General features: G+C 41.1%; 1 protein-coding gene across 1 annotated transcript; it reads right to left on the minus strand.

Annotated features, from left to right (window-relative positions):
* Positions 1-121: 121 nt before the first annotated feature.
* Positions 122-27,197, minus strand: LOC139374535 (uncharacterized). Its single transcript, XM_071115527.1, has 41 exons — positions 27,175-27,197; positions 26,987-27,071; positions 26,699-26,845; positions 26,405-26,616; positions 26,191-26,294; positions 25,957-26,075; positions 25,688-25,855; positions 25,272-25,471; positions 25,041-25,153; positions 24,800-24,906; positions 24,511-24,681; positions 24,044-24,249; positions 23,786-23,886; positions 21,737-21,855; positions 21,324-21,479; positions 20,769-20,983; positions 20,324-20,409; positions 20,055-20,182; positions 19,795-19,920; positions 19,435-19,625; positions 19,201-19,292; positions 18,836-18,963; positions 16,789-16,913; positions 15,188-15,308; positions 10,296-10,508; positions 9,904-10,074; positions 9,561-9,707; positions 8,875-8,927; positions 8,513-8,645; positions 8,338-8,420; positions 7,327-7,453; positions 5,509-5,699; positions 5,309-5,399; positions 5,081-5,204; positions 4,769-4,950; positions 4,389-4,544; positions 4,168-4,301; positions 3,399-3,532; positions 2,981-3,075; positions 2,620-2,881; positions 122-443 (listed from the first exon to the last, which is right to left on the minus strand). The coding sequence occupies exons 2-41, from the start codon at positions 27,050-27,052 to the stop codon at positions 349-351; spliced, it is 5,592 nt and encodes a 1,863-aa protein (XP_070971628.1). The 5' UTR covers positions 27,053-27,071; positions 27,175-27,197; the 3' UTR covers positions 122-348.
* Between the last annotated feature and the right edge of the window lie 466 nt (positions 27,198-27,663).

Here is a 27,663-nt window from a genome sequence, read left to right on the forward strand (position 1 = left end):
GTACAAGGACAGGTGTACATACTTCATGAATTTTACATTCCTTGATAAAATGATCATTTAAATATATAAACATGTAAATGTGCAATCTTATAAGAACACATATATATTACTTGTGATAATTCCGTACAAGAGTGATGCTAAACAAGAATGACAAAAAACAATACATTATTAAAACGTGATTGGCTAAATAAAATATTTGTAAACTTGGCTTATAAGTAGTACAAGACGATTCAACAATTCTAAAAGTAAAACAGGTTGTTGCTGTTCATTTTAGAAGATGCTTGGCCCACACTGTGGTCTCATCTCGTCTCACATCACCTGGTCACACTGTGGTCTCATCATCTCGTCTCACATCATCTGCAGGATGACGGTGACCAGTGCCAGACAGAGAGAGAGGGCTCCCAGGTCTTTCTCGGGATGTGCTCCTCCATTACCGACACCATCTGAGAGGTCAAATCATTTTGAGACACTTTAACATACAGTTCCCAGCAATGGAATTATCCTATGTAATTTATCCTATGTAATTTATCCTATGTAATTTATCCTATGTAATTTATCCTGTGTATTTATCCTGTGTAATTTATCCTATGTAATTTATCCTGTGTAATTTATCCTGTGTATTTATCCTGTGTAATTTATCCTATGTAATTTATCCTATGTAATTTATCCTGTGTAATTTATCCTATGTAATTTATCCTATGTAATTTATCCTATGTAATTTATCCTATGTAATTTATCCTATGTAAATTATCCTATGTAATTTATCCTGTGTATTTATCCTGTGTAATTTATCCTATGTAATTTATCCTATGTAATTTATCCTATGTAATTTATCCTGTGTAATTTATCCTATGTAATTTATCCTGTGTATTTATCCTGTGTAATTTATCCTATGTAATTTATCCTGTGTAATTTATCCTGTGTATTTATCCTGTGTATTTATCCTGTGTAATTATCCTGTGTAATTTATCCTGTGTAATTTATCCTATGTAATTTATCCTGTGTAATTTATCCTATGTAATTTATCCTGTGTATTTATCCTGTGTAATTTATCCTATGTAATTTATCCTGTGTAATTTATCCTGTGTATTTATCCTGTGTAATTTATCCTATGTAATTTATCCTATGTAATTTATCCTGTGTAATTTATCCTATGTAATTTATCCTATGTAATTTATCCTATGTAATTTATCCTATGTAATTTATCCTGTGTATTTATCCTGTGTAATTTATCCTATGTAATTTATCCTATGTAATTTATCCTATGTAATTTATCCTGTGTAATTTATCCTGTGTAATTTATCCTATGTAATATATCCTATGTAATTTATCCTGTGTAATTTATCCTGTGTAATTTATCCTGTGTAATTTATCCTATGTAATTTATCCTATGTAATGTATCCTGTGTAATTTATCCTGTGTAATTTATCCTATGTAATTTATCCTATGTAATTTATCCTGTGTAATTTATCCTATGTAATTTATCCTGTGTAATTTATCCTATGTAATTTATCCTGTGTAATTTATCCTATGTAATTTATCCTGTGTAATTTATCCTATGTAATTTATCCTGTGTAATTTATCATGTGTAATTTATCCTATGTAATTTATCCTGTGTAATTTATCCTATGTAATTTATCCTATGTAATTTATCCTGTGCAATTTATCCTGTGTAATTTATCCTGTGTAATTTATCCTGTGTAATTTATCCTGTGTAATTTATCCTGTGTATTTATCCTGTGTAATTTATCCTGTGTAATTTATCCTGTGTAATTTATCCTGTGTATTTATCCTGTGTAATTTATCCTGTGTAATTTATCCTATGTAATTTATCCTATGTCATTTATCCTGTGTAATTTATCCTGTGTAATTTATCCTATGTAATTTATCCTATGTCATTTATCCTGTGTAATTTATCCTGTGTAATTTATCCTATGTAATTTATCCTGTGTAATTTATCCTGTGTAATTATGCTATGTAATTTATCCTATGTAATTATCGTTTGTAATTATCCTGCAACACATTAATACATTATTCAGTTAATGTTAATGTCCACTGTCACCTTTTAATATGTTCTAACAGAAAAGTATTAGCAGGGACAAGAACGTACAGTATAGTGGACTTGTTAGAAGATAACTCTATCAGTAGTCTTTAAAGGGGAAATCTTTAGTTGAAACAATAACAACAAAACATCCCTCTGTTCTGACATCCTCATCCCTCTGTTCTGGGATGGGCCCATGAAGAAATGTAACCACTCTCAAATTCATAGACAGAGCTATGGACGCAAGGACTGACCATCCATGATATCAAACGTATTGTTATAACCATGTTATGAGGCTTTACAGTAATTGTTTACATTTACAATATTTACAAACATTGGAGCAAAACAAGCTTATATTTGAGGTTCTCATAGAGTGTGACAGTTGAACTGAGCTCATGTGGCATTTCTAATTGATATTCTTCAAGAATCAATACATATATATCACTAATTTAGGAGTATAAACATAGATATAGCAAACATAGATATAGCAACTGCAGATTACCCCTTAAGGGTTCATCAGGAATAATGCCTATATGTAATGTAAAGAGTTGGTGCGCGGGTGGTCCATGTTTCCTTACTCTGAGTTGTGGTGATTGGTAGTGGCTTGGCTGTGACAGCGTTGTGTGCCAACGTGGTGTTGGTGTTGTTGAGGGGGACCACCGCTGTCGGCACCACCGCTGTGGAAGTTTCTTTGCCTCCGGTCAGACCCAGCCGCAGCAAGTCCAGATCAGATTGAGGCTGCGCGATTAACCACGCATGAACAACCGCGTCGTTCTCAAATGTCTTCAGATCATCCACGTTAGCACCCAGAAGTCCTTTCACCTCGCTCACGGTCAGACTCTGAGTTAAATAAAATAAATAAATAAACAGATGAAACAGGTTTCCTGTATTTACATTGTAGCAGCAGGTAGAACGGGTCCAGAGCTATCTGATACTTACAGGAATTACAGTGCTCTCAAGACCTTTGAATGTAGTTATGTCCATGTTCACATTCTGAGCTGCAAGGCTCCTTATGTCTTCAATGGGAGCACCACCTGGCAAAAAAAGAGGAATGCACACTTTCAGGAAGTACTGAATAGAGTACCTCAGATTGTCATACTCCGTTAGCTTTACCCATTTAGTTTTCCGGTGCAATGAAACCATTGGAATAGTCCCAACAGAACAAACCCTGCCCACCCGTCCCCCCCCGGGCAAGCTAAATCAAGCGCACCAAAAGTAAGTGGGAAAAAAGCAAAGACTCATATCTGGTGTGTGTGTGTTTGTGTGTGTGTGTGTGTGTGTGTGTGTGTGTGTGTGTGTGTGTGTGTGTGTGTGTGTGTGTGTGTGTGTGTGTGTGTGTGTGTGTGTGCGTGTTTACCTAGGTAGGGGCTGATGAGTTGGTAATATGTTGGATTAGAGATACGCTGGGAGCTAAAAGAACTCTTGCTGATGTCGTATACAGCCTTCTTCTGTTCAGTGGAGCAAGAGGTCACATCCAGGGAATTGGCATTTCTTAGAAGATAAATGAGAAATGCAAAAAACTGTTATTGTTACCCAGGACTACAGTTTAGCTGGCATATTGTCTCATTGTTATTTAGGACTACAGTTTAACTGACATATTGTCTCATTGTTACCCAGGACTACAGTTTAGCTGGCATATTGCCTCATTGTTATTTAGGACTACAGTTTAGCTGGCATATTGTCTCATTGTTACCCAGGACTACAGTTTAGCTGACATATTGTCTCATTGTTACCCAGGACTACAGTTTAGCTGACATATTGTCTCATTGTTATTTATGACTACAGTTTAACTGACATATTGTCTCATTGTTACCCAGGACTACAGTTTAGCTGACATATTGTCTCATTGTTACCCAGGACTACAGTTTAGCTGGCATATTGTCTCATTGTTACCCAGGACTACAGTTTAGCTGGCATATTGTCTCATTGTTACCCAGGACTACAGTTTAGCTGACATATTGTCTCATTGTTACCCAGGACTACAGTTTAGCTGACATATTGCCTCATTGTTATTTAGGACTACAGTTTAGCTGAGATATTGTCTCATTGTTACCCATGAGTTGGTAAACAGAACTGTGAAATAATTAATTAGCAGTTTTTTTGCTGAGCAGGTCAGATATACTCACTTCAGACTGCTTGATGTGATGGTCTTCAGTACGCTCACATCCAGAGAACACAGATTAGCACCAACGGCATTTAACTCAGAGCTCCCCAAGGAGTTACCTGACGTGTTCAAGTATGTTGTGATGATTGCCTTACTCTGAATGCATCAACAGAAAGAGACCTGTATTAGAGAAAAGCGACATACAAAAAAAAAAGGTACAAACATCTCTTTCCTTTAATATACCTTCGCTGTTTCCCATGGACCATCACCAAAGGCCATCAGTGCTGACAGTGTGTCGATTTTGGTGATGCTCCACTTTGTGATGTCATCAAGAGTGGCCACACGCGACACAGAGCCCAGCACCTTAAGCTGCTCGTCAACAATTCCAGATGGATAAGCCTGTGGAACACCATTTTTGCATTAATTATGATTATGGTCCTCCACTCATTTGATCTAACGATTCAATAAACCGGACTGGTCTTCTGAGAGTAATGCCATTCTCGTACCTATCCCTTCTCATATCTATGCATGGCCACTACCCTGTTATGAATACAATCATTTTTCATTCCGTTCTGGGAGTCAAAGAAACAAAAGTCAGACGGCCATTTTGATGTCATCATTACCTGGTTTAGTTTGACTAAAATGATCTTCTGGAAGTTGTTGTCATCGACTTGTTTAGTGAAAGCGGCCAGATTGTCTTTCAGAACGCTGATGTCCAGACAGAGGTCAAACTGGGTCATGTCATAGCCAAAGGGGAACGAGGTGTCTGCGATGACCGACTGGGTGATGTTGCCAGTGATGCATCCTTTTGAAAAGCAACCAATGGTGAGAAACACCAGACCAGTATGCAAATATGATACCCATGAAAATCTCATAGCAAATGTATCATTCTCTAAGCTGTTTCTCCAAGATGTTTTAGCGCATAGTGAGCTTACCTGCTCCCCGCTTGGATCTGCTGAGTGAGTTGATCTGCTTGAACAGTGTCTTCAGCTTCCTCTTCACTGTTTCCTGCTTCCTCAGCTGGGGCATAAAGGACTTGAGGAACTTCCCTTTCACCTCCTGTGAATACCAAACCAAACATTTTTAGATCAATAATTTGCACCCTTTTACAAAGATAATTTAAAGGCGTAAACACACCAAAAAATTGTAAAGCATAAACGTACTGTTGTGAACAGGCTCCAGAAGTTTTGGGTCAGATACAGTGGCAGGGTTTCAAGGTCTTCCAACGTTTGTTGATTCCATGTAGTTGTTTTTCTGAAAACCAAGTTCATATTGTAAATTGTATTGTTATTGCATGTACAACTTTTGTGATTTAGTCAAAAATAAAAACAAACTTTGTTCACAAAAGTTCTCATTCACATACCCATACTGTGTTGTCCCTGAAATGAGGAGCGTTTCCATGGCAGCGACTTGAGCTTCGGTGAAGTCCTTGCAGTTCTTCAGTTTCTCCAGAATGAAGGGGTCAGAGTTTAGGATGTAGGAGCCGTTCATAGTGCACACCATGTTTCCCAGCACCTCCACGTGCTTTTTGCTAAGACTCACTTCACTAATTCCCTAGAAATTACGCAACAAAGTGATGTGTTAATGAAATTAATTAGAGGTGATTCATTTGAATCATATGTTTCTATAAAACGTTGTTGACCTCCAACTTTTCCAACATTCTGTCATTGTAATTGGCTATAACTTTGGCTAAGGAAACCACAACCTTTCCACAATTCCATAGCACAAAAAGTGAACTAAAGGGGTGATAGTTCTGGTCTTGGGATGATAGTGTTGTTGTTGGTTTTAAGAGAACCAGACTTTTCTGACTCATGCTACTATGGTAACGTAGAAACACTAAGACGCTAATGAGGAAACATGTTTATCGGTTACTGCATTCCAACATTCCATCATTGTTTTATTAAAGCTGTGGACTGTTATCGAACTTAGCTGAGGGGTCTGGGTATGTCCTGTTAGGAGTCACATCCTGCGCCACTGCACTTCTTAAAAAGGTCACAGGAGATACACTATAAAAGTATGTGGACACCTCTCTCGTCAAACATCTCATTCCAAAATCATGGGCATTAATGTGGAGTTGGTCCCCCCTTTTCTGCTATAACAGCCTCAACTCTTCTGGGAAGGCTTTCCACTAGATGTTGGAACATTGCTGCGGGCACAAGATCATTAGTGAGGTCGGGCTCTGATGTTGGGCGATTGGGCCTTGCTCGCAGTCGGCGTGGTTGAGGTCAGGGCTCTGTGAAGGCCAGTCAAGTTCTTCCACACCGATCTTGACAAACCATTTCTGTATGGACCTCACTTTGTGCACGGGGGCATTGTCATGATGAAACAGGAAAGGGCCATTCCCAAACTGTTGCCACAGAGTTGGAAGCACAGAATCATCTAGAATGTCATTGTATGTTGTGGCATTAAGATTTCCCTTCACTGGAACTAAGAGGCCATAAAAAACAGCCCCAGACCATTATACCTCAACCAAACTTTACAGTTGGCACTATGCATTGGGGCAGGTAGCGTTCTCCTGGCCTACACCAAACCCAGATTTGTCTGTCGGACTGCCAGATGGTGAAGCATGATTCATCACTTCAGAGAACATGTTTCCACTGCTCCAGTCCAATGACGGCAAGCTTTACACCACTGCAGCCAACGCTTGGCATTGTGCATGGTGATCTTAGGCTTGTGTGTGGCTGCTCGGCCATGGAAACCCATTTCATGAAGCTCCTGACGAACAGTTCTTGTGCTGACGTTGGTTCCAGAGGCAGTTTGGAACTCGGCAGTGAGTGTTGCAACTATGGACAGCACTCTGTGGTCCTGTTCTGTGAGCTTGTGTGGCCTACCACTTTGCAGCTGAGCCGTTGTTGCTCCTAGATGTTTCCACTTCATAATAACAGCACTTACAGTTGACCAGGGCAGCTCTAGCATGGCAGAAATTTGACAAACTGACTTGTTGAAAAAGGTGGCATCCTATTACAGTGCCTCGTTGAAAGGCACTAAGCTCTTCAGTACGGGCCATTCTATTGCCAATGTTTGTCTATGGAGATTGCATGTCCGTGTGCTCGATTGTATATGCCAGTTAGCAACGGTTGTGGCTGAAATAGCTGAATCCACTAATTTTGAAGGGGTGTCCACATACTTTTGTATATATAGTGTATCTATAGACGAAGGACACAACTCTGCAGCCACTCACCAAGCAGCTTTTTGCATTGTCCAGTAGCATTTCATCCTTGTTCAGCACGCTGGAGAGGACAGAGAAGTCTGCAGAACCCGCCGCGTTGAAGTAGGACCTGCAATTGCTTTTTTCAACCTTTGCATAGCTGGAAGGAAATTAACAATTATTACAGATGAATACAAATTAGCTAAGGAAATATTCCCTCAACCTATTGACCCACACATCACTCATATGAAGCATCAACATCAATGCTTTCTGAACTACCAGGAAATACTATCTTTATAGTATTGTCTGGATTATTGTATAGTATTGTCTGGATTATTGTATAGTATTGAATGTTAAAATCATTAACCATATTAGATCATGAACAGGATTAGATCATGAACAGGATTAGATCGTGAACAGGATTAGATAATTAACGATGCACTACTCAGAAATCGCTTCGCCATTTCCTGGTTGCTAAAATTAGAATAGTTTTCCTAATTTCAGTTTGTGAGACAACACAAGCATGTATTGGCCAGTGTGTATCACTTGATAGAGCACGGCACTTGCAAAGCCAGTGTTGTGGGTTCGATTCCCACGGGGGACCAGTATGAAAAAAAAGTATGAAAATGTCTGCACTCACTACCTACCGTAAGTCACTCTGGATAAGAGTGTCTGCTAAACGACTCAAATGTAAATACAGTGTAGAGAATTATTTTATCATCTAAACCGCTGTGAAATATCTTTTCGATAACCCAAAATATTGTATTTTCAACTGGTGTAGAAAACTGAAAGTAAAAAGACAAAAAAAAAACGACGTTTAAGAACGGAAGCATAGAAATAGCCCATATAGAATATATCGACAGCATCTTAGACTTGCGTTCAACGAGAATGACAGATATATAACAGACAATCCTATGTGAATTTGTTTGGGTTTCCCAAAAGGTTACATATTGTAGCTTTAACAGGATAGATAATTAACAGGTTTAAATAACAAACATGATTAGATAATTAACACGATAACATAATGATCACGATTAGACTTACTTGTAATATAGTAGCATGTCTGATGGATAGTCTGTAAAGCTCTGGTCAAGGTTGTCTTTCAGTAAATTGTACATGCAGGTCAACTGTGGAACAAAAAGATATAAGAGGTAATTCTGTGTGAGATGTATTAGCTATCATCATCGTCATAACTCTGACATCTTCATGTCTCACAGACCTGTGTTTCTTTCAGCGCCACTTTCTCCCTAAGGATCCTCGGTCTGCAGGCATGAACCAGTCTGTGCACCGTTTTGATTGTCATGGACTGTGCTGATGTACATGTGAACCCTTGCAACACGGATGGAGAGAGCCTGTTTGTAAGAGGAGAGAGACTGTTAAGAGGAGAGAGACTAAGAGGAGAAGAGACTGTAGAGGAGAGAGACTAAGAGAAGAAGAGACTGTAGAGGAGAGAGACTAAGGGGAGAAGAGACTAAGAAGAGAGAGAGAGATAACATGACAGGAGGTAGAAGGACAGAAAGACACAATAGGACAGTTGATCTGGGTTTGTTTATATGTCATGTTAACGCATTCTTAACTTACTCCTCCGAGTCGATGCTTGCGTTGCTCGCTACGTCCCCGAAGAATATAACAGCCTACAACACAAAGACAAGGAAAGAGTCTTGATAATGACAGTTATATCTATACACGCCAAATGCATAAATTGTTCATGTGAAACCTGCTAGGAATGAATAAACCCAGTGTGCAGAAAGACGATGAAAATATGTTGTTTCCTATGTATTTTTTTCACCGTCTTTTCACGTCTTGTGCTCATCGGGAAGGCCTGTTCATAAATGATGACAAGACACTGACCTGCTCTTGTCTTGTGCTCATCGGGAAGGCCTGTTCATAAATGATGACAAGACACTGACCTGCTCTTGTCTTGTGCTCATCGGGAAGGCCTGTTCATAAATGATGACAAGACACTGACCTGCTCTTGTCTTGTGCTCATCGGGAAGGCCTGTTCATAAATGATGACAAGACACTGACCTGCTCTTGTCTTGTGCTCATCGGGAAGGCCTGTTCATAAATGATGACAAGACACTGACCTGCTCTTGTCTTGTGCTCATCGGGAAGGCCTGTTCATAAATGATGACAAGACACTGACCTGCTCTTGTCTTGTGCTCATCGGGAAGGCCTGTTCACAAATGATGACAAGACACTGACCTGCTCTTGTCTTGTGCTCATCGGGAAGGCCTGTTCATAAATGATGACAAGACACTACTAACCTGTTCTTGCTTCCATGTCTTTCTGTTAATAGCCTGTACGTCCACAGGTTCCTGAGAGAAGGTCAGGAGAGCCCTGGGGATCAGTGTGGCCATGGCATCAGGTACGTTCACAACCAACGCGTTGGGGCTTTGGTTGATGGTGATTATCTAATAAGGAATGACAATGGAAAGACAACCATTTTGTTAGAACAAACAACATGTTGTAGAATTTAGGGCAAATATAGTATTTTGACAATGTGCATACTTGTTCATATTTCAGTGTGACCTACAAACTGTACAAAAAAAAATATATATATATATATATATCTGTAGCCAATACAACATTGTCAGATACACCTGATACCTTGTTGACGTAGGTTTCCTGTACAATCTGTGGGGCAGCCAGCATGTTGGTGATAAACACAGAGCTCTGGGATGCTGTCAACAGCTCAGTGGCTGGGATGCTCGCTATCGCCGCTGACGGAACGCCCGCAACGAGTGTGCCCAACGACATCAACGAGGAGGCAGTGTCGATCTGTCAATCAAATAGTATTATTACTCTGATCAGGCTCATTCAAGTATGATTATCCAAGTTCATTAATATATATATATATATATATGTTATCTTATCAAACAGACTTTGATCCCAACTATACAGCAGAACAAGGAATTATAAAATAGCAGGCTGTTACGAAAATAAAGTACTCAAAAGGATTATAGAAGCAACTATGATTCTAGAGAAGATGGCGCCCTCACCGGGAAGCCTCCGGTAATGATGCTCTGGATGACTGCACTAGCCTGGCCCAGGTTCCAGCCGCTCACGGAGCCGAGTGTGGCCAGGGACGACACGAGTGCCGAGGAAGAGATGGAGGATATCTGGGTGGTCGTCAGGCCACTGCTGCTGTTCCCAATGGCTGCTAGGGTGCTCTCCGTGATAGTGTGGAAATTAGCCACCAGTGCAGCAGATACCTGCCGGGGGGGAAAAAAAAGTAGTTTAGTCTTTAAACAAAACAGAATGCAAACACAAAGATAACGATTTGGTTAAGCCATAATTACCCATGTCATCCTCATTTGAATCAACATCCACTGTGACCTGGTTGTCACACTGAGTCTACCACTAAATAGGGTTGATGAATTTATGATTACGACAGGCTATCTATCCTGTTTTGCTTATTATTTTGATATTTCACACATCAGTTTGCAAACAATGTGAAAAAAAAAAAATCATTGAGTTATTAAATCCACATACAAACATGGCCTCTTTTTTGCATTCTGGAGAAAGGCAGCTCCAAAAATACTGGTGTATCAGCCTAGTTCAGTGGTAGGTAGCCTAGTTCAGTGGTAGGTAGCCTAGTTCAGTGGTAGGTAGCCTAGTTCAGTGGTAGGTAGCCTAGTTCAGTGGTAGGTAGCCTAGTTCAGTGGTAGGCAGCCTAGTTTAGTGGTAGGTAGCCTAGTTCAGTGGTAGGTAGCCTAGTTCAGTGGTAGGCAGCCTAGTTCAGTGGTAGGTAGCCTAGTTCAGTGGTAGGTAGCCTAGTTCAGTGGTAGGCAGCCTAGTTCAGTGGTAGGCAGCCTAGTTCAGTGGTAGGTAGTCTAGTTCAGTGGTAGGTAGCCTAGTTCAGTGGTAGGTAGCCTAGTTCAGTGGTAGGTAGCCTAGTTCAGTGGTAGGCAGCCTAGTTCAGTGGTAGGTAGCCTAGTTCAGTGGTAGGTAGCCTAGTTCAGTGGTAGGTAGCCTAGTTCAGTGGTAGGTAGCCTAGTTCAGTGGTAGGTAGCCTAGTTCAGTGGTAGGTAGCCTAGTTCAGTGGTAGGTAGCCTAGTTCAGTGGTAGGTAGCCTAGTTCAATGGTAGGTAGCCTAGTTCAATGGTAGACAGCCTAGTTCAATGGTAGGTAGCCTAGTTCAATGGTAGGCAGCCTAGTTCAGTGGTAGGTAGCCTAGTTCAGTGGTAGGTAGCCTAGTTCAGTGGTAGGTAGCCTAGTTCAGTGGTAGGCAGCCTAGTTCAGTGGTAGGTAGCCTAGTTCAGTGGTAGGTAGCCTAGTTCAGTGGTAGGTAGCCTAGTTCAGTGGTAGGTAGCCTAGTTCAGTGGTAGGTAGCCTAGTTCAGTGGTAGGCAGCCTAGTTCAATGGTAGGTAGCCTAGTTCAATGGTAGGCAGCCTAGTTCATTGGTAGGTAGCCTAGTTCAGTGGTAGGTAGCCTAGTTCAGTGGTAGGTAGCCTAGTTCAGTGGTAGGTAGCCTAGTTCAGTGGTAGGTAGCCTAGTTCAGTGGTAGGTAGCCTAGTTCAGTGGTAGGCAGCCTAGTTCAATGGTAGGTAGCCTAGTTCAATGGTAGGTAGCCTAGTTCAGTGGTAGGTAGCCTAGTTCAGTGGTAGGTAGCCTAGTTCAGTGGTAGGTAGCCTAGTTCAGTGGTAGGCAGCCTAGTTCAGTGGTAGGCAGCCTAGTTCAGTGGTAGGTAGCCTTGTTCAGTGGTAGGTAGCTTAGTTCAATGGTAGGTAGCCCATTTCAATGGTAGGTAGCCTAGTTCAGTGGTAGGTAGCCTAGTTCAGTGGTAGGTAGCCTAGTTCAGTGGTAGGTAGCCTAGTTCAATGGTAGGTAGCCTAGTTCAGTGGTAGGTAGCCTAGTTCAGTGGTAGGTAGCCCAGTTCAGTGGTAGGTAGCCTAGTTCAATGGTAGGTAGCCTAGTTCAGTGGTAGGTAGCCTAGTTCAGTGGTAGGTAGCGTAGTTCAATGGTAGGTAGCCTAGTTCAATGGTAGGCAGCCTAGTTCAATGGTAGGCAGCCTAGTTCAATGGTAGGTAGCCTAGTTCAATGGTAGGCAGCCTAGTTCATTGGTAGGTAGCCTAGTTCAGTGGTAGGTAGCCTAGTTCAGTGGTAGGTAGCCTAGTTCAGTGGTAGGTAGCCTAGTTCAGTGGTAGGTAGCCTAGTTCAGTGGTAGGTAGCCTAGTTCAGTGGTAGGCAGCCTAGTTCAATGGTGGGTAGCCTAGTTCAATGGTAGGTAGCCTAGTTCATTGGTAGGTAGCCTAGTTCAGTGGTAGGTAGCCTAGTTCAGTGGTAGGTAGCCTAGTTCAGTGGTAGGTAGCCTAGTTCAGTGGTAGGTAGCCTAGTTCAATGGTAGGTAGCCTAGTTCAGTGGTAGGTAGCCTAGTTCAGTGGTAGGTAGCCTAGTTCAGTGGTAGGTAACCTAGTTCAGTGGTAGGCAGCCTAGTTCAGTGGTAGGTAGCCTAGTTCAGTGGTAGGTAGCCTAGTTCAGTGGTAGGTAGCCTAGTTCAGTGGTAGGTAGCCTAGTTCATTGGTAGGTAGCCTAGTTCAGTGGTAGGTAGCCTAGTTCAGTGGTAGGTAGCCTAGTTCAGTGGTAGGTAGCCTAGTTCAGTGGTAGGCAGCCTAGTTCAGTGGTAGGCAGCCTAGTTCAGTGGTAGGTAGCCTAGTTCAATGGTAGGTAGCCTAGTTCATTGGTAGGTAGCCTAGTTCAGTGGTAGGTAGCCTAGTTCAGTGGTAGGTAGCCTAGTTCAGTGGTAGGTAGCCTAGTTCAGTGGTAGGTATTCTAGTTCAGTGGTAGGTAGCCTAGTGGTTAGGCCAGGAACCGAAAGGTTGCAAGATCGAAACCCCTAGTTGACAAAGTAAACATCTGTCACTAATCTACTGTTCCCCGGTAGGCTGTCATTGTAAATAATAACTTATTTATTAACTGATTTTCCTATTTAAATAAATATAAAAAGTGCCAGTCCAAGAAGGCTCAAGGTCATTTGCCACAGATAGAATGACAACAAATCCCGTTTTGCTTTGATTGACATTTTCATTTCAGTCTTAGCTAGCAGTCATTATCGTAAATCAAGTCGACAATCTACTAGCAAATCCTTTTCAAACCTTATCATATTAAGATAAATAATGAAGATAAATTATAGATATCGGTGCTCATCGGGCCATTGCACATAAAGATTACACAACAAGTTGGAAATCGCTAATTCAACAATGAGTCGTTTGGAAGGAATTAGTGGCTAACAGCAGTGTAAAGCCATCAGTAACAGTAACCTGCTATTCAACCGAGTGGTTGTGTGTTTTTTGCAGAGTTCCCACCATAAATCCAGAGAATGCCAGACTTTGATGACAAAGTTTGATTGCAAAACTACCGCGCCACCTTCATGTTCAAGTGAGCACATCACAAGTCAAGGTGAGTCCAAAAAATGTATTGTATGCTGCTGCATAAATGATGTAATATGCCAGGGAGATACGTATACTGTAGCTGAGAAAGTTATACTAAGTGTATGTTGTGTAGTAAGCTGTTAGTAGCCCATGTACCTCACCCTAATAATTAGGTCTATTTACACCAACGCGGTATTGTAAACACTTCGTTCGTGGCCGGTGTGGGCTTGTTTGCCTATAACCTGTTTTAAAGATATGTAATCATTGAATATTGTAAAAGCTTTCATTGTCTGTTTATATGTAAGAACGGCCCATGTTCTGAATTCTGTCGCTGTACATTTCAAAATGGTTGAACAAATAGTTGTGAAGACAACGTGGCGGCAGGTAGCTTAGTGGTTAGCGTGTCGGGCCAGTAATCGAAAGGTTGCTGGTTTGAATCCCTGAGTGGACAACGTTTTGCCCCTGAGCAAGGCACTTAACCCACTTTACCCCGGGCGCCGAAGACGTGGATGTCGATTTAAGGCAGCACCTCTTATTCTGAGTTCAGTTGAATGCATTCAGTTGCACAACTGACTAGGAATCCCCCTTTCGTTTACATCCGTAGTCTCTCGCTCATTAATTAAGGTCTTAATCGAAATTATGGATTTCCTCTTATCCGCTTGTTGTCCCCTTTGCCATAGTTTGTACATCTCAATTGTCAGTAGAAACCACATTTGTTTAAGCAAATCAGCCATAGTCTTTTTTTAAGGCAGCAAATGAGGCTGAATGAACTGTAGCTGTGGTAAGGTGTTGGGACTGCTATTGGGACTCTGCTGTTGGGACAGCTTTATGTAGGCCCTAACAGTTTGTGGTTACCGTTTGTCACCGTTATAGTGCAATTAATGTATTGTTTAGTGTTGTGTTGTGGCTTTTTTGGCATGCATCCCACATTTGTTTTGTTTGCCCCACCAAGATTTACATGCTAAAATTGTCACTTGACATAAGCATATCATGTGAAACTCAGAACTATGTCTGTTCTCCTTGTTCCATTTCTAATCATGTACCTGAGGGTCCTCCGTTTTATTTCTAATCATGAACCTGAGGGTCCTCCGTTTTATTTCTAATCGTGTACCTGAGGGTCCTCCGTTTTATTTCTAATCATGTACCTGAGGGTCCTCCGTTTTATTTCTAATCATGAACCTGAGGGTCCTCCGATTTATTTCTAATCATGAACCTGAGGGTCCTCCATTTTATTTCTAATCATGAACCTGAGGGTCCTCCATTTTATTTCTAATCGTGTACCTGAGGGTCCTCCATTTTATTTCTAATCATGTACCTGAGGGTCCTCCATTTTATTTCTAATCATGTATCTGAGGGTCCTCCATTTTATTTCTAATCATGAACCTGAGGGTCCTCCGATTTATTTCTAATCATGAACCTGAGGGTCCTCCGTTTTATTTCTAATCATGAACCTGAGGGTCCTCCATTTTATTTCTAATCATGAACCTGAGGGTCCTCCATTTAATTTCTAATCATGTACCTGGGGGTCTTTAGTTCCATTGCAGAACAGCTGCAGACGGTCCAGGATTTCCATACTGGCTGTCTGGCCCAGGGAGTTGTAGGCCGTACTTGGGACCTCACACAGGAAGAAGCCAGGCAGTCTGAAGGAAAAGAAGATATCCAGACAAACCATTGTTACAGTGTCATTTCAGTTGGGTTCTAACCATTATCGTCATAATGCTATTACTAGAGAAATGCTGCTACAATAGCTTCTGTTATTGTTGCCATTACAGTACATATATTACTACAATCCCTACTTACTTATACAGTTCTACTAACATCCTTACTAGGACCATCGTAGTACTACTACTACTACTACTACCACTACCACCACTACTACTACCACCACTACCACCACTACTACCACTACTACTACCACTACTACCACTACCACTACTACTACTACTACTACCACTACTACCACTATCACCACTACCACCACTACTACCACTACTACTACTACTACCACTACCACTAGTACTACTACTACCACCACTACCACCACCACTACCACCACTACTACTACTACCACTACCACCACCACCACCACTACCGCCACTACTACTACTACTACTACCACTACTACTACCACTACTACCACTACTACTACCACTACTACCACTACTACTACTACTACTACTACTACTACTACCACCACTACTACTACTACCACTACTACTACTACAACTACTACCACTACCAACATTACTACCACTACTACTACTACTACTACAACTACTACCACTACTACTACTACTACTATCACTACCACCATTACTACCACTACCACCACTACTACCACTACTACCACTACCACCATTACTACCACTACCACTACTACCACTACTACTACTACTACTATCACTACCACCATTACTACCACTACTACTACTACCACTACTACTACTACTACTACTACTACCACCACTACTACTACTACCACTACTACTACTACAACTACTACCACTACCAACATTACTACCACTACTACCACTACTACCACTACTACCACTACCACCATTACTACCACTACCACTACTACCACTACTACTACTACTACTACTACTACCACCACTACCACTACCACTACTACCACTACTACTACTACTACTATCACTACCACCATTACTACCACTACTACTACTACCACTACTACAACTACTACCACTACCACCATTACTACCACTACCACCACTACTACCACTACTACCACTACCACCATTACTACTACCACCACTACTACCACTACTACCACTACCACCATTACTACCACTACTACTACTACCACTACTACTACTACTACTACTACCACCACTACTACTACTACCACTACTACTACTACAACTACTACCACTACCAACATTACTACCACTACTACTACTACTACTACAACTACTACCACTACTACTACTACTACTATCACTACCACCATTACTACCACTACCACCACTACTACCACTACTACCACTACCACCATTACTACCACTACCACTACTACCACTACTACTACTACCACTACCACCATTACTACCACTACTACTTCCACTACTACAACAACTGCCACTATAAATGGATACTCACTGCAGAGGGTTGAACGTGGGGTTCAGTGTGTATAGCTGTGTGATGTAGTAGGAAGTGACGTTAGCAGGTATAGCCGTGTTGTTGAAGAGCTTGATATTGTCCTGGTTCTCCAAGAATACATTGATCTTCAAACACAAAATAACATTGTTATTCAGGAAATGTCTTACCACAGGATGGTTATCCTGTTTCGTTAAAATGTGTATTGTTGTATTTCCCCTTAGATTACATCTAGCCTAGGGCTGGGCGATATGATGATTTATATCGTGTGACGATAGAAAAATGTCTAACGTTTCATATTATGCTCTATTGTTTATTTCGTTGTGTCGCAAATCACACTCTTTCCGGCAATATTTTTAGTCAATTAGACGACGCTTTGCGCACGTGTGGAAGGACATTTGCAACACAAACTAACACGGAGGAGAGTGAACGTGACACAGAGCACGGAGACACAGAGCTCGTACTTAAAAGAGGGGCTACTTTGGTCGCATGGACGTGGTTTGGGTATGAAAAGTCTGACACGGACCAGAAAACTGTCCTCTGCAAAATATGCTGCAGGCCGGTCCAGACAACAGGCTCAAAACCACTTATATTTTTTACCACCTACGCAGGAGTCATATGGAACAGACCGGTCCTAACAACAGGCTCAAACACCACTAACCTCTTTTACCACCTACGCAGGAGTCATGTGGAACAGACCGGTCCTGACAACAGGCTCAAACACCACTAATCTCTTTTACCACCTACGCAAGAATCATGTGGAACAGACCGGTCCTGACAACAGGCTCAAACACCACTAATCTCTTTTACCACCTACGCAGGAGTCATGTGGAACAGACCGGTCCTGACAACAGGCTCAAACACCACTAATCTCCTTTACCACCTACGCAGGAGTCATGTGGAACAGACCGGTCCTGACAACAGGCTCAAACACCACTAATCTCCTTTACCACCTACGCAGGAGTCATGTGGAACAGACCGGTCCTGACAACAGGCTCAAACACCACTAATCTCTTTTACCACCTACGCAGGAGTCATCTGGAACAGACCGGTCCTGACAACAGGCTCAAACACCACTAATCTCCTTTACCACCTACGCAGGAGTCATGTGGAACAGACCGGTCCTGACAACAGGCTCAAACACCACTAATCTCCTTTAACACCTACGCAGGAGTCATGTGAAACAGGCCGGTCCAGACAACAGGCTCAAACACCACTAATCTCCTTTACCACCTACGCATTAGTCATGTGGAACAGACCGGTCCTGACAACAGGCTCAAACACCACTAACCTCTTTTACCACCTACGCAAGAATCATGTGAAACAGTACGGAGAGTCTACGGATGAGACCCCCAAAAAGTACGGTTGAGTGCTCAAAACAAACCCCCGACTCAGACGTTGCAAGAGGCTTTTGCCGGCGGCACAGCATATGGCAAAGAATCACGAAGATGGAAGGAGATAACAGCTGCCTTTACAACTTACATCTGCAAAGACATGGCCCCAATTTACACGGTCCAGAAACGGGGGTTTCGTGAGTTGGTGCTGACACTCGACCCAAGGCACCAAATGCAAATTGATATGCTGTCACATATTAATGCCAAAACAACATGCAAAACAGGCAAGCCCCCCCAAAAATATATATTTTAGGCCTATATTTATTTTGTTTGCAACTACAGCTGAAGTGTTTTAATTTTTTTTAATTAAATTTTATACATTCATATTTTATATTTTGTTACATGCATAATTGAACATTTGCACAAAAGGCTCTAAATAAAAGGAGAAATAATAAAATATGAGTAAGTACCTTTTATTTGATGAGTTTAATTCAAAATGTAATAAGAAATAGGCCTTTACATGTGGTCATTTTATAAAAACTATTTATTCATTGAATTTACAGAAAATGTGCTATATCGTGATATGTATTGTTATCGGGATATGAAATGACCTACATAGGGATATGAGAATTTGGCCAAATCGCCCAGCCCTAATTTAGCCCCTAAATCACATCAAATCAAATCCTCATGACAGCCAGCCTAAATCAGGGACATACCTGACTCGCGGTAACAAAGGTGTTGAGGTCCTCCAGAGAGAGGTAGGTCACAAAAACACCGATGTAGTTCACAAACCAGGCGGTAGAGTTCAGCTCTGGGTCGTTTGCGCTGTAGCACCTAGGTCCACCTAAGGTTACAGAGACAAAAAGAAGAACAAGTCAATGCACATGCTACATGATACCATCACATACTGTCATCATCCCCAATAAATGTTAGTCATTAACCTGAAATGGATAAAACACATTCTATGACTGAATAATCATCTCAGATGAGGAGGATTTTACAGGAGATAATCATATCTACACAGGAATGTTTAGTCGAGTTTTTATCCAGTGTCAAACTTTCCAGTGACACAAAGTCTTACCTGTGCCCAGGTAGGACTTAATGGTGATGTACACATTACTCTGTGCAAAGTCAGAGCTGTTGTAGCTGAAATCGCTTCCAAGGACTGAGACTCTGAAGCAAAACAACGATGTGATCAGAACAAAGGCTATGCCTGCAGTTAGTGTTTGACATATTATAGCATCCAACGTGCAAAGAAAGGATTCATGATACTTTCAGTCAATTAAAAAATGGCATTAAACAAAGAGGCCCTTACAGTTTCTGGAATGCGAGACAGCTGGCGTTTTGCACTTTAGATGAGCTGACGAGGCTCCTGGTAAGGAACCTCAAGTAGTTCTTCAGTCTGAGGTCAAACCAGGCATTCACCTCTGACCTATTGCCGCTGTTCAGAGCTAAAGACCAGACGCAGGGAAGGGTCAGCTGCTTCACAGCATCAGGGACATCCTCCTGAAGTGAGAAACAAGATGGGTTGGGGTGAAAATGCCCAATATACACGTTTCTTTTCAATTCAAATTGGGCTGACCACAACACAAAAGACAAAATGTGTCAAATCGTCAACAAAACCAAGTACGTTCAAAAATAAGAATACAATTCAGGAAGTAGAAGAGCCGCATACTGTTTCCAGGAAGACAGGCGTCTTGGCGTAGTTGTTGAAGACAGCACATACGTTGGAACCGTTGCCAACCACGTCAGGTTGACTGAGGAACTGACTCAGCTCAGAGAAGGTTATGGAATTCAGGAGCTGCAACACCAGGAGAATTAAAAGCAAGGGGACAGCCACTTGAACTAGGCCCAAGTTGTTCTAATTGCAATTTTGTATTATTGAAGAAGAAGATGAAGAAGACAATTTAAAAAGAAGAGGTCCTCTGCCATTACCTCAGGTTGGCGTGTGTCTGGCATGAGCGTGAAAAGCATTGACAGGTCGGGGAATCCAAAGCCAAGGAACGTGCTTCTCAAAAACGAGTAGAAGCTTCCGTTTACATAGCATCGCAGTGGCGTTGGCTCTGTCAGACGAGAAAAACGGCAGTTTAGATAAATGTATTTAATTAACATAGCCCCAGCATTTTAAACAAACACCTGAATTACTGTACTCTAGGTCCCTAGAACCGGGATCGAAGAACACAGTTTTAGACCCAAATGCGTACCTTTCAGGAGGAGTAAGGTATTGCTGTAGATTTCCCTCTGTGTGTCTTTAGTCAGTGTAGACCGCAGAGTGTCTAATAATGAGATTCTGAGTTTCCAGAAGAAAAACAACGAGAGATATGTGTAAATATCACACTAAAAAGCTATTTTAAATGTTCTATTACATTTGTTAATTTAGATTATCTTGAACTGATGTAGCACATCAGAACACATAAACAGCTATAGCACATCAGAACACATATAGACAGCAATAGCACATCAGAACACATATAGACAGCTATAGCACATCAGAACACATATAGACAGCTATAGCACATCAGAACACATAAACAGCTATAGCACATCAGAACACATATAGACAGCTATAGCACATCAGAACACATATAAACAGCTATAGCACATCAGAACACATATAAACAGCTATTTGACTTAGTTATCTCTCCTTACGCTTCTTGGCTGCTGTTGCAGCCCCTATCCTTCATGATGCGGAAGAGTGGTGTCACTTGATTGGATGAGAGGTTCAGCAAGAGGGGGTTCAGCCGAACCCTGAGCCAAACGAGGAATTGTGTGTCGTTGATGGCGGTGGAGGACAGGTTCCCGCTGTCCAGCACCACTTGGATTAAAGCTGATTTCACCTCTTCTGTGTAGTTCTTCATGTGTTTCTGGAAGAAGTTTCAAACACGTCAATAAGCCATTCAATATTCAATATTTTCAATGTTATAACACAACTGAAAATACATATGCAAAAAATAATGAGCTAAGTGTCACCAATTTCAAAGGCAAAGGCTTGCTTTAGACAGTTTTCAAACATAGCATTGTGCAATTGACAGCAACATGCTGAATTGTGGATATTACATATAACTAAAACTCAATAAACAACCGACATTACTTATGTTAGTAATGTCTCTCAAAACTATTTTAGTATTGTAGAACAACCTCAATTCTAATCAGAAACATCAATGCTGTGTACCTGAAAGGTTAGTAGACAGATGCTGTACGTACCTGAATGGCAGGTGAGAGTATGTCAAAGAACAATCCAAAGTTAGCCGGACTGATGGCTGCCATGATCTTGTTGACACCCTGTGCCCCTTCAAGTTGGGAGGGAATCGTCGCGAGCTGAGCCAGCTGGATGGGAGTGAGGAGATCTGCTGCTTTCACCTGGAGATTAAAAATCATTTAAACAAGTGTCTGACATTGCACGTCAGGACCTCAAAGACAATGTTTAGGTTATTACCACTTCAATTAAGGAACAGCTAGTACTTAGCTCAATTAATGCAGAATTGAACATCCTATTTCAGTTCCTAAATTGAAATGATCTGACCCCAGAGAAATGACTGCGAGAGGAAAATAGCTTCAGACTCTGTAAGACTGTAATACAAAAAGATGTTTCACTGACATAATGCCTTGTGACTTACTCCATTGAAATCACTCTTCAGGGTCACAAAGTCCACATATGAAGCATAGACCCGGAATTGTCCAAAGTTGCTTCCGAGCCAATCTCTGTCATCTCTCACAGTCTTCACACAGGAAAATCCTTGGGGGAGGGACCAAAATAATTGAACACTAGTTCAGTTTCCAAACTTAATTATTTTAATCTGTTGACAATCGATCTATTCGTCATTTATAGCTTTAGTTATTCTTTCAATCCAATAGATGTGACGTTACTTTGTTATGTGGTGAAGCAACAAATCATGTCCCATAGAGACGTGCAAAATCTGGACCACGTTCTGTAGTCCAACGTTGTTTAACGTTGCAGATATAATGCCATGAATAGAGCATCCTAAGTATTTAATCTATTATTTGTATTTTTCCTATTGCCATTATTTAGTTGTTATTGTTCTTCACATAAATGTTATATCCTGAGATTCTTTTGTATTCTGAAAATATTTTTACCATAGGGGGCATTGAGTTTTCAATATTGGTCAGGGATATCAGCAGATCATCTGTAATGCGTTTACTTTCTATTCATGTTCACCAATACTGATACCTGTTACGTTTGGGTCCTGTGTAATTATTTTTTGCAAGCGGTTCAATTGCCAATGCAAACAGGAGAGGGGAGAAGGGACTTCCCTGTCTTGTTGCCTCTTTTCATTTCATCAGATAATGTATTATTATTTATTATTTTAGCTGGAAAGTTGAAAGCTTCCAAAAAGTTTTGAATAGAAAAGCCTTTTTCGAGCATCAACAGCCATTATTAATCTGTCTAGATGTTCTTGCGTATTGTATTAAGCTGAAACATGTGCTTCTATTTGTTTGATATGTATCAAGTCTTTCCGAAGGCACCGTAGGTACATTGTTGAAGGTTGTTGACGTCTCTCAACTTTCTAAGTTGCTTGTTTAGATCTGGTCCCAGATGTTGTTCCATTCCACAAATCTTCCCATACTGAAGTTGGGCCTCTTTTAATGGCATCAGCTCTATGACATCAGCCTTTATTGTTCTAGCTCTGTTCTGACCAAGGTCAAGAATGTAGCTACCATAATTGTGTAGCTAGCTAGCAGATAAACACAGATTTTTTTCTGATCTATTGTACACGATATATAGGTATGTTAACTCTAACACAGGTATGTCAACTTTTCAAAATAATATGAAATGTCATCACGTGCACAGTAGCACTCAGCTAGGCTTTAATACTGTGTAGCTTTCTTTTTTTTTGTCTGATGTAAAATTAGCAAAATGTGTTCAAAAATATAAGCTAGTCATTCTACCTAGCGTCTGTAAAAATTATAACTTTTAGACTACATTTGTATTTATTCGATAATGTTTTATGTAAAGTATGGAGTTATTTTTTATTTGTAAGTAAGTTAAATCTTAGCTCTCAAGAACCCAAGTGGGGTATAATCCAGTTTACAGCAGGCCCCCCTTGGGTTTTCAGCTGATGGTACTGATCACAGATGACTAAGTCATGAACTACAATCCCAGCGCTCTGTTAAATTGCGACACTGTCTAAATGCAAATATGCCTCGATATGGTTTTGGAAACCTTTGGAGCTTAACTTTCATATAAGTGAGAGAGAATCTTTCAAATACAAAAGATACACTTACTGTATGCAGTTTAGCAAAGTTGCACCCAGCTGTTTTCACAAGCCAACTCAGCTACGACACATTCTTTCACCTTGCGCTCGCCTTTCCATCTCACCATTCTGTTCCACATTTCTTGTGTTTCTCAAAATACAGCTGGGTGCAACTTTCCTAAACTTCATTCAGTAAGTGTATCTTTAGTAACTGAAAAATAATGTCTTGCTTATATTGCATTTAGAGAGTTTGGGCAGCGTAGGAGTGTCGGTGAAATCGCCTCAGGCGGCAGACAGCTTTGTGAATAGACGATGTAATGTTTATTAACATTTACGGCCAATTTGAATGGGTGCTAGGTAAACTTGATACTGCCGCCATGTTTGATTCAAATAGACTTTTGTGCAGCCAACATAGTAACATGATATTTTGAGTTAGAGGACTCATTATGTTACCTTCAATGGATTGGCCTGTCAAATAATCCTTGGTGAACACGAAGACTTGCTGGGACTGGATCAGCGACAACCTAGTGATCACATTATCACACCCCTTGATGCTGTGTAAATAAAAAAACATGTTTTATTAAAAGACAACCTATTAAATGTACTAATGTGCAGTATGTAGAATAGATATTTAGAATACACAGCATCTGGCAATCACATGCCAAATCACAGCCTCAATAATCATTGCAAACACTGAGAGCTGAAACTCACATTGCACTATAGGAGTCACAGCTGATATTCCTTGGGATGACGGAAAAGGTCCCAGGATGAATGCTTGGGAGGAATAACGGGAGATAGACCTGGAACCAAAGCTTGAATCCCAGAGTATCTAGTGTCTGCAATTTGGGGGCGAGTGCCGTCAGTGTCAGGTTTAAGAGGGTGTCTCGCAGTCCTGGCTCAATAGCTGTCAGGTTTCTCTGTAAAAATAAATACAAAAAAACATTCTGTAAGGAGGTGCTTGGTAGATTAACAGCATCAGAGAAAATTAATTGCTAGAAAAACAACAACAGTAGGTAAATCGAGTGGCTGGAGTCTTGCCTTAGCTATTTTGAGAAGTTCACAATCTATTGCATATATGGCAATAGCTTAGGACCACTCCTGGTTTACCATGATGACAATGTTGTTTAGATGTGTTCAAATAAACCAATCATCTCAATACCAAGAAGCAAAATACAAACCTTTGAAGCAACCTCCACAAATGATTGGAAAAATTGACCAATCTCCGCCACACTTGAAGATTCCAGAACCCCTAGGAAAACCTCTTGCACAAGAGATTCATTTGCCAGGTTTGTGGGGTCCAGTATCAGCTCGGCTTTCTGGTTTGGTGAGAGGGAGTCTAGAATTGCCACCTGGGGAGAAGAAAACAACAGAATACAAATGCATAAGCCATATCTCCACATGAGCAGCGTCAAATTACAAGATTCCAATGTTGCACTCAAATGTTTTTGTAGAAAACAATTGTTTTACCCCTGAGATGTTGAAGACTTTGAGATCAGAATAGGTTGTGTATTCGGAGAATGGCCCCAGGTTGATTGCAAGCCAGTCAGCATCATTGTGGATTTTCTGCCTGCAAGCTAAAAGAAATGCATGGACATTTTGATTATTAAAATGAGGAAAAGCCTTCATGGATATCTTTTTCATGGAAGCAACATATCAGCAGATACAACAGAAGAACCATGAGCATCACAACCTGCTTGGTGAGCCCTACCTGGTCCATTGATGAGGTGAACAGATCTCCTCAGGTATTCCAGCAAGACTCTTGCGATTCCTTCTTTTCTACCCAAAGTCATTTCAGGGAAAGCTCTGTCCATTCCTCTTACACTGTAAATGGGAAAATATATACTCATGACGCTTGCTATAGATACCCACCCCACATTTGCAATAGATTTTAGTCATCGAATCCATGGCTAATTTTAGCAGGAAGTTGGCCCCTACTCACATGACTTGGTAGTTGGTGCAGTTGACGTTTGAGGTAGCAATGGTGAGCATGACTTCATTCAAACTGGGGAGGATGGGAATCAGCTTTACTTCGAACCATGCAATCCAGTCCAGCGTTTCGAACTCTGGGAATTGAAGGCTGATGATGTTGAACGTCTGATTCATCATCACATCTCTCACGGCTGGATGGATGTCAGGAATCTGTTGAAACACATGACCAGAGTTCCTCAACACTGCACAACTCATCACGGCATTCCATCGAGCTTTGCCGGTAATACATGAAAGTAGAAGATTGATATGTTGCTCGTTGCTCATTTGTTGTCTTTCACTATCCACAAAGGGAGACACAGGAAGACATGGGGATTGCTATTTGTCAAGATGAAATCATGCAGTTTGTTTATCTCAAAAGTGCATTACCTCTTCCTTTGCGGTCAGTTGCGTCAGAAACTCGTCAACATTTTTGAAAGCGTCACCTTCCTCCAGCCGCGTAAACACAAGTTTAATGTCATCTGTGTCATTCAATGCCCCAGAGGTCAATGTCAATTGTGCCACTTGGGTTGGGGTAAGCAGCGACAGTGATTCCTTCTACAAATAGAAAAAGCAAAAGAAAGGTGGCACATGTCAGTGAGTGGCGCGGTAATGTTATTGAGGGGATAACCATCCAGACAAACACCTAGGCCACTTACGCTGGAGAAGTCGGGATTAAGGACTTGTAACTCCTGCAGTTCTGCAAAAACAGAAAAGATGCCAAAGTTCCTCTGGAGCCAGTCCATGCTTCCACTGGTGTTTGAGACACAGCCGGGATCTGAAACAAAAGCAGAGTTAAACAAATGGACTTTAAGTTCCCCTAAGCAGATGAGTTCAATGGATTGGCCCAGAGAAGTGTGTATGTTTTTGCGCTTTCCAGAACCATTTATTACCTGATGAGTCATTTCTTGAAAGGAATGGATAGATGTAATGAGTGAAGATCACTCGTTGTTGCTCTCTGTCCATGGAGGCTGATTGGTTGCTTAGAGCCTCAATGCTGAAAGAGAACAGAGCCCATGTTACCTATGTTATCTTGACTTCTTATTCAATTGTAGGCATATCACCAGTTGTATTGACGATGGCATTGGGTATCATGGCTTTACATACACAATTTGGTAGGTCTGACAACTGAAGTTCTTTGAGCTGAGACAGGAGAGGAAATTCCTAGATGGAGATGCCAAGAATGGACGGAGCATCTTCTGGAACAACTTGTCAACGAAACTGGCGTTGTTCAGCTGTGCATTCATGAAGTTGTTGAGTTTGACATCTCCAATGGCATCAAGGACATTTGGCATAGCTGGACTGCTGGTGTTGGGGTTCTGGAAAGGTATAAACAGATGTGTATTGACAAAATCCACACATATTGCCAACATTTTGTTGTAATTCTGGGATTCAACATACCATGCTGGAGTAATCCAGAAGAGCCTGGTCCAGAATAGCAGCATTGTTTTGGAAGAACAGCTTCCACATTTCTGTTGAGTAAGTCTTTTTGCTGGACAATTGGCATTTCAGGATCGTCACCAAGTTGTCCGCTGACAGAAGGGTTGTCTTAAAAAAAAGAATGCAGGGACGTGAACCAAATTAGACAACTGTGACATCAACATGAGTAACATCAATAAAGAAGATGAGGATGAGATAAATGTATCTGTTGCTACTGACAACATTTAGTGGTGAATTGAAAAAGCTTACTGAGGAACAGGCATATTCAGAGATGTTGAAATTGCAAAGGGATTCATTGGAATTCCCAATCGACATTTGTTGCTTCAGTTGTGTGCTGTAGGAAACGGTAATGAAAAATACATTATTAGTTTACAAATGATACCCTGTGTGTCTCAATGTCTTACAACCTGCACTGTGCAAGACAGCACTGAACCCACCTGTTAAATCCAGCACAAAGTTGTTTCTCTGCAAAAGAGAACATAAAAACAATAGTTCTTCAGACACAAATCATAAATTGCCAATCTGATTCAAGAAAATGTCAATTGCACAGCTAGCATCAACTTACCATTGACCAATGTTTCTTTGCACTATATGGGGGGGAAATAATATTGTTACCAGTGTGAAATTAAATGAGAAAACAAAAGAGATGCTTTGGCTTTCTGAACAATGCCACAATGCAGATACCAGATGCATGACCTTTCCCATATCGTAAACAAAAGGTCTATTTAAAATAAGATCACACTCAGAGAGTACTTACCACAATTAAAGCTGGAGGCCTTGAGCAACCTTTGAGGGGGATAATTTAAATGAGGTCAGTCAATCAACGGGAAGATTTGGGAGCATATGAGTTAGCAAAATAACAGAATGCCTTTTTGGAGATGTTTTAAATGTTCTATAGATGCTGGGCTCAGATGATACAGTGTCTG

The sequence above is a fragment of the Oncorhynchus clarkii genome, chromosome 19 (genome assembly GCF_045791955.1).
Source record: "Oncorhynchus clarkii lewisi isolate Uvic-CL-2024 chromosome 19, UVic_Ocla_1.0, whole genome shotgun sequence".
NCBI lineage: Eukaryota > Metazoa > Chordata > Actinopteri > Salmoniformes > Salmonidae > Oncorhynchus > Oncorhynchus clarkii.

Bases quoted from the DNA above. Each gene is read 5' to 3' on its own strand.
- LOC139374535 (XM_071115527.1), bottom strand. From the start codon at position 27,052: ATGTCGATTGGGAATTCCAATGAATCCCTTTGCAATTTCAACATCTCT. The intron at 20,410-20,768 runs GTAAGGAGAGAT...CTGGAAACTCAG, and splicing joins TGCAACAGCAGCCAAGAAGC to AATCTCATTATTAGACACTC. The intron at 3,533-4,167 runs GTGAGTATATCT...TTATCTTCTAAG, and splicing joins ATCACATCAAGCAGTCTGAA to AAATGCCAATTCCCTGGATG.